Source organism: Pseudonaja textilis, chromosome 2 (genome assembly GCF_049901715.1).
Source record: "Pseudonaja textilis isolate UNSWEBS1 chromosome 2, rPseTex1.2, whole genome shotgun sequence".
Classification (NCBI taxonomy): Eukaryota; Metazoa; Chordata; class Lepidosauria; order Squamata; family Elapidae; genus Pseudonaja; species Pseudonaja textilis.
In genome coordinates, this window is record NC_141991.1 from 201,582,277 (window position 1) to 201,594,646 (window position 12,370).

At 35.9% G+C, this 12,370-nt stretch overlaps 1 protein-coding gene across 2 annotated transcripts in view; it reads right to left on the reverse strand.

Moving 5' to 3' along the window:
- Positions 1 to 11,410, reverse strand: part of AUH (AU RNA binding methylglutaconyl-CoA hydratase) — a 37,154-nt gene extending 25,744 nt beyond the window's left edge. For both annotated transcript variants that reach the window (XM_026703942.2, XM_026703941.2), the window contains exons 1-6: positions 11,179 to 11,410; positions 9,351 to 9,418; positions 9,181 to 9,268; positions 5,122 to 5,208; positions 3,644 to 3,736; positions 2,280 to 2,336 (exon numbers count right to left, since the gene is read on the reverse strand). In XM_026703942.2, coding sequence (XP_026559727.1) covers positions 2,280 to 2,336; positions 3,644 to 3,736; positions 5,122 to 5,208; positions 9,181 to 9,268; positions 9,351 to 9,418; positions 11,179 to 11,383 — 598 coding nt within the window. In that variant the 5' untranslated portion in view covers positions 11,384 to 11,410. The remainder of the gene's footprint in view (positions 1 to 2,279; positions 2,337 to 3,643; positions 3,737 to 5,121; positions 5,209 to 9,180; positions 9,269 to 9,350; positions 9,419 to 11,178) is intronic.
- Between the last annotated feature and the right edge of the window lie 960 nt (positions 11,411 to 12,370).

Consider the following 12,370-nt stretch of genomic DNA (forward strand, 5'->3'; position numbering starts at 1 on the left):
AGCATAAGCGTTCATATGTACTCAGTACTTGGTTTGGGCCCCTTTTTCAGCAATTACTGCCTCAATGCGGTGTGGCATAGAAGCTATCAGCCTGTGGCACTGCTGAGGCGTTATGGAAGACCAGGATGCTTCAATAGCGGCCTTCAGCTCTTCTGCATTGTTCAGTCCCATGTCTCTCATCTATCTCCTGGCAATGCCCCATAGATTCTCTATGGGGTTCAGGTCAGGCAAGTTTGCTGGCCAATCAAGCACAGTAATCCTGCGGTCATTGACCCAGGTTTTGGTGCTTTTGGCAGTGTGGGCAGGTGCCAAGTCCTGCTAGAAAATGAAGTCAGCATCCCCATAAAGCTCGTCTGTGGAAGGAAGCACGAAGGCCTCCAAAATCTCCTGGTAGATGGCTGTGTTGACCCTGGACTTAATGAAGCACAGTGAACCAACACCAGCAGATGACATGGCTCCCCAAATCAACACAGACTTTGGAAACTTCACAAAGGACTTCAAGCATTTTGCAGCATGTGCCTCTCCATTCTTCCTCCAGACTCTGGGTCCTTGGTTTCCAAATGAGATGCAAAAGTTGCTCTCATCAGAAAATGATGAGAAAACACTTTTGAATGGCCTTTTCCTGACAATCCTCTCCAGGCTGCGGTCACCTCTGCTGCTTGTGCACCTTTTTCTTCCACACTTTTCCCTTCCACATTACTTTCTATTAATGTGCTTTGATACAGCACTTTGGGAACATCCAACTTCGTTTGCAATTACCTTTTGAGGCTTTCCCTCCTTATGGAGGGTGTCAATGATGGTTTTCTGCACAACTGTCAGGTCAGCAGTCTTTCCCATGATTGTGATTCCTACTGAACCAGACTGAGAGACCATTTAAAGGCTCAGGAACCCTTTGCAGGTGTTATGGCTTCGTTAGCTGATTAGAGTGGGACCCTTTGAGCCTAGAATATTGAACCTTTTCACAATATTCTAATTTTCTGAGATTGTGGATTTGGGGTTTTCATGAGCTGTAAGCCATAATCATCTCAATTATGACACATCACGGCTTGAACTATCTTGCTGTAATGAGTCTATCTCATATATTAGTTTCACCTTTTAAGTTGCATTACTGAAATAAATGAACTTTTGCACAATATTCTAATTTTTCTAGTTTCACCTGTAGAATAAGTCTGATTCTCCTTCTTCTAACTCCTACATTCTGAAGGGGAAAGGATCTTCAATTTTCATCAGTCAAATCTAAGATCATCTGGCCAGTGCAACTATATCTACAGGTAGTCATCAACTTACAAGCATTTCTTTAGTGACTGTACAAAGTTACAACAGCACGGAAAATTGTGACATGACCAGTTCTCACACTTATGATCATAGCAGCATACCTACGTCACATGATCAAAATTCAGGCACTTGGCAACTGGGTGTATTTATAACTGTTGCAGTATTCTGGGATCATGTGATCAGCTTTTGCAATCTTTCCAGCTGGCTTCTGACAAGTCAAATGAGGGAAGCTGGATTGTGTGATTCACTCAATTGCAATGATTCAGTTAACAACTGTGATGAAAAAGCTCATAAAATCAGGCAACTGCTTTACTTAGCAACTGCTTTACTTCGCAATGAAAATTCTGGTCTCAACTGTGATTTTAAATCAAGGACTACCTGTACATTGAAAGGAAAAAAATTAAAGAAGTGCAACTTCTCTTTCCCCTTTGGGTAGATTGGGGACTTTTGCTACACAGAAGAAAACTAAGCAGCAGGCCAAGTACCAAGGAGTAAATTTCTATGTTGTTCCCTGATGCTAAACATCTTCATAAGTAAAAATAGGCAGCATGCATATCCATGCTCTTTGCTTGTGCAATGGTATTAGAAGACAAAATGCCGTACAATCTAAGAGTAGATAGATATCCTCACCAGCCCAACCTGGCTTCATTTCCATTCTCCATGACTACTCATTTTACACCAGAATGTGGTGAAGTGATTAGTATACTGGCCTAGAAACCAGGACACTGTAAGTTCTAGACCTCCCTGAGGAATAAAAACCAATTGGGTGACTTTGTGCCAAACACTCTGGTTCAGCCCAACCAATCTCACAGGCTTGCGGCTGTGGTGAAAAGGGGAGGCAGGACTATATTAAATACATTTACCACCTAGAGTTATATACAAAAAAATCTGAATGAAAATGTTGTTGTTCAAAACTGGCTAGCATCTGGACAACATACAAGAAATGGAAGGTAACAATAACATTCATAAAGAATGGTTACATAATGATGAAAAAAAATCCATACCTGCACCAGGAATGATCGCTAATTTTGTTTCAACTAGACCCATTTTTGCAGAAGAAGCTAAAAAAGAAAAATTGGTTTTTGAAAAACCTACACATTGCTTTAATAAAATAACAGGAACTTAGTATAATAAACTGTAGCTTCACTGTAACAATTTCAGATAGAAGTGAAAACACTGAAAAGAGTAGAATGCCAATGGCTGTTTTACTTCAGCATTAAGCCATGGTTTATTGAGAAACCAAAAACAAATTCAACTGTGCCTTAGGTTGTATGAGAAAAAACTTTTTTTTCTCAATAGGCTCTGTAAGGCCTTTCATTTTTCAGAAAGGGCATACAGGATGTAGGAAATAAAACCTTTTTTAATGCTCATGTGTGAAGATCCATCTCTGTTCTTTGTAAAAAGGCAGTATGTGTCATGATTTTCTAATATTTTCACACCCAGAAAAACAAAATTATTTGTATGGCAATTGTTCTGTGTACAATATATGCCCATTTAGAATACTCTTCTTTGTGCATTCATGTATTTTTCAATACACTGATCTCCAGCTGAACTAGGCAAATTGTAGTAAACTGGACAGTCCAATGAATAAATACTTTAATTGGGATATATTGCTGTTGCTTTTAAAGTTGTTATATTTTTATTTTTTATGTTCTGTAAACCATCTGAGTTGCTTATGCAAAGAAAAAAGCAAGGTATATATTTATTAATATATTAAAACACTTCTTCTAAAGTGAGCAATTCAGATATAGGAAGTTTTAATTCATTCTCCCTTCCTGTGAACTTCCTTATTTAGAATAAGGCTACAGAACAATCATGCAATTATCTTGCCTAGATTTAGTATTTGGTTTTATGACTAAAAGCTATGAATAGATAAAAGGTTAATTCTCTTTTTCCATCATTGGTTTTATTAATGTTGTAATTTTCTATATCTGAATGACACAAGTAAGAGGTGAAGGGATCCACTCCAGTATTAGACAATCACCTCCATCCAACAGTCAAAGCTAGACGATGTCTCCAGGACAGGTGACATGCTAAAAACCCTTCAGCTACTCTTGTAAAGTAGAAAAAATTGTCTTAATGTGAACACTTCATTAACCTGTGCCTTTTTCTTTATCCTCTTTTGTACTTATTAGCAACAACCTTTTCATGACACAAATCACAATTTTTTATATTAGATTAAATACATTTACCCTGGATCCAAAAATTAAAAGATACATACTAATACCAATGTAAATACTATAATAATTATCAAAGTCGAGGTGTTCAAAATTGCATTAAAATAGTGTTCAGAAATCATTTTCCCTACACTTGAATTAAACAAGGTTTAGATGAATGCTTTAATTTTAAAAATAGGACTAAATCTTACCTGCCACTCTTATATCACAGGCTAGAGCCAATTCTAGGCCCCCACCTAATGCAATGCCATCTATTGCAGCTATAGTTGGTACTGGAAGATTAGCTAAAAGGCAAAGTTAACAAAAATAATTTCAGGCAGTTGTCAATAGTTCTAACATAAAATTAATTTTATGAAATTTCTAATATCTATTTATTAATTAATTTATGTGCTGCCCATCTTGTGAGTCTATGGATAATAGCATTTTTTTTTCAATATTAACTGCAAACTAAATTCTGACTACAGAGATATTTGGGGTATTAACAGCAATAAAAAACAAGATACCAGAATTAATTATAATAAGGAACAGTTATGACAAACCAGCAATTCCTGATCTGTAAATTTGCAAATCAGATATGCTGTCTATCCATAATGGAAGTTATTTACTTTATTATTTTAATTTACATGCCATTCTATTTCCAAGCAGCGAAGGTCTTTCTGGCTGCAAACTCTACCTTTTGTTCAAGTAAAAGCTATGAGATGAGGAGGTTCAGATGAAAATTCTGTTACTTAATAGAGATCTGGAAAACACATAAGCAGGGCATAAAAATAACAACCCTACTCATTGTTTGTCCCCAGAATTCACAAGCCTGTATTACTAGTAAATATGTAAGTTTTAGTTGTTTGCTTCAATATAAATTAACTGATTCAATCCTAACAGGAAGTTATCACTGAAAGACAATAAATTCTTAAAATACTGCCATTCCAATCTTAGGTAATAACAGATATCTACAATGGATTCTTAACCTCATTATCAAAAACGTTTTATGAATTTTTGGAAACACTCCTTCTGAAGTGCTGATGAATTTAATTTCCCTTTTTACAAAAGAATATTTAGCAACCAGCATGTTTAGTTATAGATCCAGATTGTAAGCCATCTAGAGTAGCCCCAAGGTGAGATAGGCAACAAATAAATTTAACATATAAAATAAATAGAATTGATAGCTTGAAACACAAATAATTCTAAGCTCTTTGAATTATTTACAAATATGTTTTGATACTGTTGAAAAAAGAAAAGCCTTGGCTCTACTCCTTCTACCTCTCTCAGTCCAACTGTTTAGAATACATTTGTTTTTAATTAAATCAGTGTTAACTGATTAAACCAGTTAAAGTTTCTGATTGAAGTTTTCAAGGAAACATTTTGATTTTTTTTTTCTGTTTTGATCCTATTCAAACTGAGAGTTTAACTTACTTCAGAAAGATATTCACTGAAATAAATTCTGTCTGTACATTTAGAGGGTTTATTTACACTCAATTCAGTAATACTAATAACAGAGAAAAGTATAAGAAAAGTAATATTCTTTAGTGACAATTATATTATACATCTCTTTGTCATGTTAATGAAAATTAGCCTTAATTTATTACGCAGTCATTTATCACTGAGAACCTTACTTACTACTACTATTCATGATTGATTCAATCAGTAATATTTCAATGAGAGTTGTACTTACCCATTTCATTAATAGTGGATCTTGCTTTTGATACAAAAGAGCTTACTTCACTAGCATGCATTTTAGCTCTTTCTTTAAGGTCAGCACCTGCAAATGACATTTTATGGTCATATTTAAATACCATCACAATTTCTGTTCAAATCAACCAATTTTCTCTAACCTGAATATCCTTCAAATGCATGCACATCAGCATTTTTATGAATGACAAGGCTTGCTAGAATTTCTGGGAGCTAGGCATAATCCGTTCATACTTTATAGAAAAGTACCATGGAAATGGAAATCTACTTCTTGACAAGGTCTCAAAACTCTGTCACTTCTCTTTACAAACATTTGGATATAAAATAAAAATGTGTATAAAATTTACAAAGTACTTAAAATATACTCCATTGTATGTTTTATATGCATGTTTCATGAAAAACATGGAAATACACCAGTCGTCATTTCATAAAGGACAAAAAAAAGGAAAAAGTTAATAAAACAAACCAAGCTAATTTCTAGATGGGTGGAACAGTTCATATAAAAAGGCATTTGTTTTTTCATGATAGCTCTGAAAACTATCTCTAATGTGTTATAAGCATGACCATATCTTTTGAATGTTTTGCCAAAATGAACAATTTTACAAACAAAATAAGGAAATGAAAATAAGGAACACCTCTTCTTAAACAATCCAACAAATTATTTATAAAAGTCATACATTTTATCCAACAGCAGAAATTGTTTCAAATTTCATGCTTAAGTCTCTTCTGAAGCAAAGCGCTCCAATAGAATATTTAAGAGACTTTCCTCTATACAGTCAATGTCCCAAGAGAAGAAATTTACTATGTCTATAGCCAATTATTTAAAATTAGATTAAAAATGTTTCTATGTAAAGGCTATATGAAAAGTTTTATAATTGTGGTCCACATGCATATTCATCCATAATTAAATGTGACTGAAACATTTTATATAATTATCCCACTCGTTTTATATTAATAGCCCAAGATGACAAAAATTAATGATGCAATAGCCAATTTTATTTCTGCCAAGATTAAAAAAAATTAACAAATAAATAAAATCTGTGTCAGATTAAAAAGTGCCATTTATACATTTTTAGAGATACCAGGTTTATATCAGGCATTTGGAGCAGGACATTAGAATTAGCTATTTCCTACTGATACCATAATACATATAATTCATATGCTCCCCTAACTCAACAAATTAAAAATATTCAATTTATATTGTCTATTTCAGTTATTGCTGTATTAGTCTTCATTTAGAATAGAATAAAAGAGTTGGAAGGGATCTTGGAGGTCTTCTATTCCAACCCCCCTGTCCAACCATTCAGACAAACGGTTTCCAACATCTTTTAACTAGCTGAAATTTATTTTTGTTGGACCTGAAACTGAGGAGTGCAATTATGGAAGGATTGTAATTAGAAGATTATTAAACAGAAGAACGTCTGAATGTTTGTAGTTATATGATCATATCTAACAGCTTTATTAACACATAAAAGAAGATTCACATAATCCAAAAATTTATTCTCTGAAAAAGTCAAGCTCACATGTTACTCACAAATGCCTTCTTACAAAATCAATTTCAGAATAATTTTGCAAATGGCTATCTAATTTCTGCCTCTGATTAATAGCAACAGAATATATACCATTTTTATATTCTTAATCTAGATAACTAGCAATCAAAGCTTAAATATCAGAAAATTTAAACAACTGACGAAAGTACTGGCACTCAAGTGACATCAGAAGAGAAAATAACATTAACATTTTCTGGTTATTGTCAGCCTATACAACTGAACAGGCTAAAATTATGGCAACAGAAATAAGAGTCTCTTCAAAACTATTGCTTTGGCCACAAGTTACACTTACAATAAAGTATGTACTGCCTTTACATTTGCTATTTAATTAAAATGGATAAAATTAATAATAGTGAGCTGCATGAATATGCAATTACTGCAGCTCTGTAGAACAATGCTGAAGTATTGATTATAAGGCTCAACTAAAGACAAAGACATAGAAGATGCCATACCTTGGTAGCAATATAAAATAATGACCTCACTAGATATTTAACACATAGTTTTGTTTCATTTCCAGTATAAAAAAGAAACAATAGGACAGGGACAGTAGGCATGTTGGTGCTCTTATGCACGCCCCCTACAGACCTCTTAGGAAAGGGATGAGGTCAATAGTAGACAGTCTAAGGTTAAAGTTTTGGGGGTTTGGGGAAGAAACCGTCAGGTAGAGTATTCCAGACATTGACCACTCTGCTGCTGATGATTGTTGATGAGGAATAAATAGTAATATTTTATTGGCTGCTACAAACTAGATCCCCTACTTCAAAAAACTTTCTTCAATATAACTCTATCACTGTAAAATAATTAGTAAGAGAGGAAACTAACCTTCCTCTGTAGCTCTTTATTGCATCTGTATCCTATTAAAACTCTTGTGTCTGTAATCTTTTTAAACCAAGATATCTCAAATGGGATAACTTACAAAATGCAGGGACCCATTATTTCCCAAAGGAATGAAAATTTAGGAAAGTTGTGGCTGTTTCAGAGCTGCCAGTTGCTATTTCTTCAGTACTGCCACCACGCTGTTATCATCATGTGACTTTTATTTTCAACTTTCCCTGACAGCATCATGGCCAATCCTTTGTGAGTTAGTGGAGGGAGGAAGGCAGGGCAGGGAAAAGGGAAGGGAGGGAGATTTCCAATGTTCATTGCCAGCTTCCTAGAAGGAAATTCAATAAGAAAGCTGACAGAAATTCAGAAATCCTCCTCCCACTGAGTTTTTGCTGTCCATGGTCATTCTGTTTCCTCTGTTTAAGTAAAGAAATACGTCTGAAACAGTGACCCACTGAGTGACAGCTTGTCTAAGTTTCTTTAATATTACCGGTTTGCTTCTTGTTGATCAAAGCTTTGCAGCTGAAGAACCAGATAAAATACCCTTAAAATAAGAAATTTTAGAAAGCTACAATATACACCACATTTCTAACAAGACAAACAAATAAAAAATTCGCCATACTTTTCCTTTTGGCAGATTTTGTTTCAATGCTTAATTTCAAATACGATCATGGATTTTCATGATCTACCAGAGCTACTAATTCTAAGTTATACATGGTTTCACTTCCCCAGGCAGACCAGGTATGCTCTGGAGTCACAACTATTCCATGAAGAGGTTACTGTTGTGGCTAGACGGGTCTTTTTGTGCAACTTTCAGTTGTGTTCCAGTCGCACCCAATCCTAGATCAATCCTAGGTTCTATGTTCAATCACTCAGGCCCTAATTAATTCCTGTTTTACATCGGGCTGCCCTTGAGGAATATTTAGAAGCTTCAGTTCAAAAACAGATAAAGGCAGTCCATGGGTTATGGAGGCAATTGGGACTGCAACGCTTATCACTGTCATAAAATGTGATGTCACATGACTGCATCATTTATCAATGACAATTACAGAAGTAATAGTTGCTGTTTTTAAAACAATGGCAATTTTAAATGTTTATGTTTTTAACTGTAAGCCATCCAGAATCATGAATGTGAGATGAGAAGCTATATAAGCATTGGGTCATTAAGTCAGGACCTCACGATTGCAGTTTCCTGCCAGCTTCCCCATTGACTTTACTTTTAGGAAGTAATTGGAGAATGTTGGACATTGCGATCGTGTGACTGTGGCTCACTGAGATGTTGTAATCACAAGCCAGGTGCAAGCATAGGGAATCACATGACTGCAGGGACATTGCAAGGGCTGTAATTCCGAACTTATATCTTAAGTTCTCCTCATTCAGCATTACTATAACTTGTAACTGCTGAACAAATGGTCATAATCTGAGGACTACCTGCATAGATATAGATATTTAGACATACACACACACGCACAAAGTCAGGAAAGCTCTCCAGTCTATATATCTCATTAAATATTACAGAACTTTTTTCTTAAAAGGGCACAGCACACATTATTTAAAACATAGAACATATCTATATTTCATTCCCAAATAAAAGATTCCAAGTTATTTCTTCTGAGTTTAATAGATTATGGATTTCCAGATGGATAATAAAAATTAAGTTTGCATACCAGCACAAAATACCCCAGGAACTTCACTTCGGAATATAACTGTCCGTACTTTTTTGTCTGTTTTCAAAGCGTCCATAACTTTTGATATCTACAGAGAAAAGGTGTGGACATTATCAACACTAATTTTCAGTTTTTCACATTAGTAAGTAGTTAAAGTTTCATTTACTTACCGCTTTAACAAGATTTTTATTAAGTGCATTTTTTGCATGTGCTCTGTTTATTCCAAGTACAACAATTCCTGTATGCAGGACAAAAAATAATTACAAAAATCAGTTATAAATTCCAAAACATTTCATGCTACATTTTTAAGACTTTTACGTCTTTTGGGGAAAATGCAAGAGTTTATATGAATAATTATTGCTGTGCATTTATTTGAAAATTTTAGTGCTATAATAACTAGCATGAAAATACACATTAATAGTTGGTTGATAAATATATTTTAATATATTTCTTATTTGAAAAACTATAGTAGATAATTTGGAGTATTGCTAATAACATTGAAAAATTTGTATGCCCTAGCTTTATATAAGCATAATTCCATTATAGCAATAGCACTTAAATTATATACTGCTCCATAGTGCTTTACAGCACTCTTGGCTGAAGGATGGAAGGTGAGTCAACCCTGAGCCAGTCAGGATTGAACTGCTGACTATGGGCAGAGTTAGCAATACCAATAGCACTTAGACTTATATACCGCTCAGGTTACAAAAGATGATCATGCTGCAACCATCATAAATATGAGTCAGTTGCCAAGAGTCAGAATTTTGGCCACTTGACCATGGGGATGTTGAAATGGTCGCAAGGGTGAAAAACAGTCACAAGTTACTTTTTCAGTAACAAGTAACTTTAAACAGTCACTAAATGCACCCTTATAAGTTGAAGACTACCTGTACTATGCAACCATCTATTCACTATAAATAATACACTATAAATTGGAATAGAGGTGTTTCACCTCCCAATCTTCCATATGTTTATTAAAAAGACAGGAAAAGTCAATTAAAGCTAGCATAAAATTACAGATATAAAGTATTTTCTCACAAAGCATTCAAAGTACACTTTACTCCTCTCATTTTACTTATCTAAAATAGTCATTTATATTGATCTCTGAATATACTGTAAAATTCAAGAGCATGACATTCAAAGGATAACCTGCACATCATTCCAGAAAGCATAATCAGTACATCTGTGTAGGTGCAGCCAATCAGCTCAATGTAGAATGCAAAGATTTTATTGTGCTTTTAGCTTAAGTTCTGGGCAGAAATTCTTGATACATTTATACACTTAAGATTTCAATATGATTTAAGTATTTATCCATGCATATTTTCCAAGAGGTTAGGAGCATGCATAAGCACACAATCATGCCTACCATCCCTGTTCTATTGTCACCAATTATTAGTTCCTATTTCTTATACTTAAAACTTATGTTTATTTTTATTTATATTATATTGTAAGCATTTGACAACATAAATAAAGAATAGAGAGTGTATTTTTTAGAAATATAAACGTGTAACAGCGACAGCCAAATGACAGGCCACCTTCAAATAAAACGCAGAACTTTCAAAGTCTGCACATCAGACATCCTGACTTTACAACCCGGGCACCCATATTTCCCAGTCTCCTAAACTAGCTTAAGACTTTTCCGAACCAGCGACTGTAACGCTGGTTAGTCATCACCCACAGCACACGAGAAAGAGCTGCGCATGCGCTTTATGATTGAAGCGGCTCGCGCGACCCGCCCCCGCCCACGGGACAATTTAAAGGGTCAGGCAGCTTCATCATTTCGGACAGATAATTGGACATGGACGCGTCCCATCTACGAGTCTCCGCGGCTGACAAGCAAAAAGAGGCAGCCAAGCCTTATCTGCTGGCCAGAAATGGAGGGAGGGAGGGGGGAACATATGGCTTTCCTGAGAAATGGAACTTCAGGTTACGGCCTGAATGACAGGTGAAAAAATAAAAAAAGAGCCCCGCTCCTTCCACGGCGGCTACTGCAGTTACCTTTATGCTCGTCGTCCAAATACCGAACCCGCAATTCCTCCTCCAGTCCTTTGGCTTCGGAACTGTATTTTCTCACGGCCGCGGTCAGGCCACAACAGCTGGCCGGCCTCACGGGGCCCAGGGAGAAGGAGGAGGCGACGGCGGCGAAACTCCCTCGACGGTGAAATAGCCTAAGCGCTACCTTGGCTGCCGCGGTAGCCGCCATGTTGCCTGTCTAAGGAGGACGCTCCCCAAGCCAGTCTCTAGCGCGGTCACGTGACGGCCACTTTTAGCGCGGGCCGCCAAAAGCGGGGACCAGCCGGCAAATGGCCTGGAGCGGCCTCATTGGAGTAGGGCCTCCCCAGGGCAGGTTTTGCTCGATCGATTCTCCGGCCGATGAATGGAAAGAGATCCTCTTGTCGCTCGGGAAGGGTTGGCTTTACCCCTTCCCCCTGCCCTGAGGACTAAAGAATGGCCCAAGCCATATGTGGCTTACGTATTGCGAAGTTACAAGTCAACTTTTCCTATTTATTATCTTAGAAAGCTTCTCGCCAGACAAAAATAATAGCATTTCCCTTCATTTGTGTGTGACTTACTGTTTGGTGCCTCGAACTCTGTAAGGTGGTGCTCAATAATCGGAATTCTCACCGATTTTGTTTTTTAATTTCAATATAGGACAAAGCGCTGCTTATTCTTTAAAAAGTAAATTAATATTAAAAGCATTTAATGGTGACAAACAGGAATGGTATCGTGATTTTTTTTAAATCGTGGAATATATGCTTTGTACGCTTTAAATTTCGGCAACATAACATACAACAACATATTGGCTACATAATAAAGCAATTCAGCAATATAATTCAGTCTTTATATACATGCAAAAATTCCATCACACAAGCCTATTATATGTTTTGATTAAATCAGTAAATGCACATAAACCTTTATTTCCTGTATATATTTCTCAATGGCTTGCTAAAAAGCAAAACTGATACGTGTACCCTAGCTCAGTATGAAGTTTTCTCTCATTTCTCAACTGGTACTGTGGTCTTTCAATCAAAATTCTGCCAAGGAGTGCTTAAGTCAAATCGTCCTGTCGTTTTTGTATTTATTCTTGCTACTTTCTTATAGCATTCTTCCAATCTGCATTTCTGCAATCTTTGCAGACCAGTTAAAACATTGTACAGTTATTCCCTAAACAAATAATACATATTCCCCC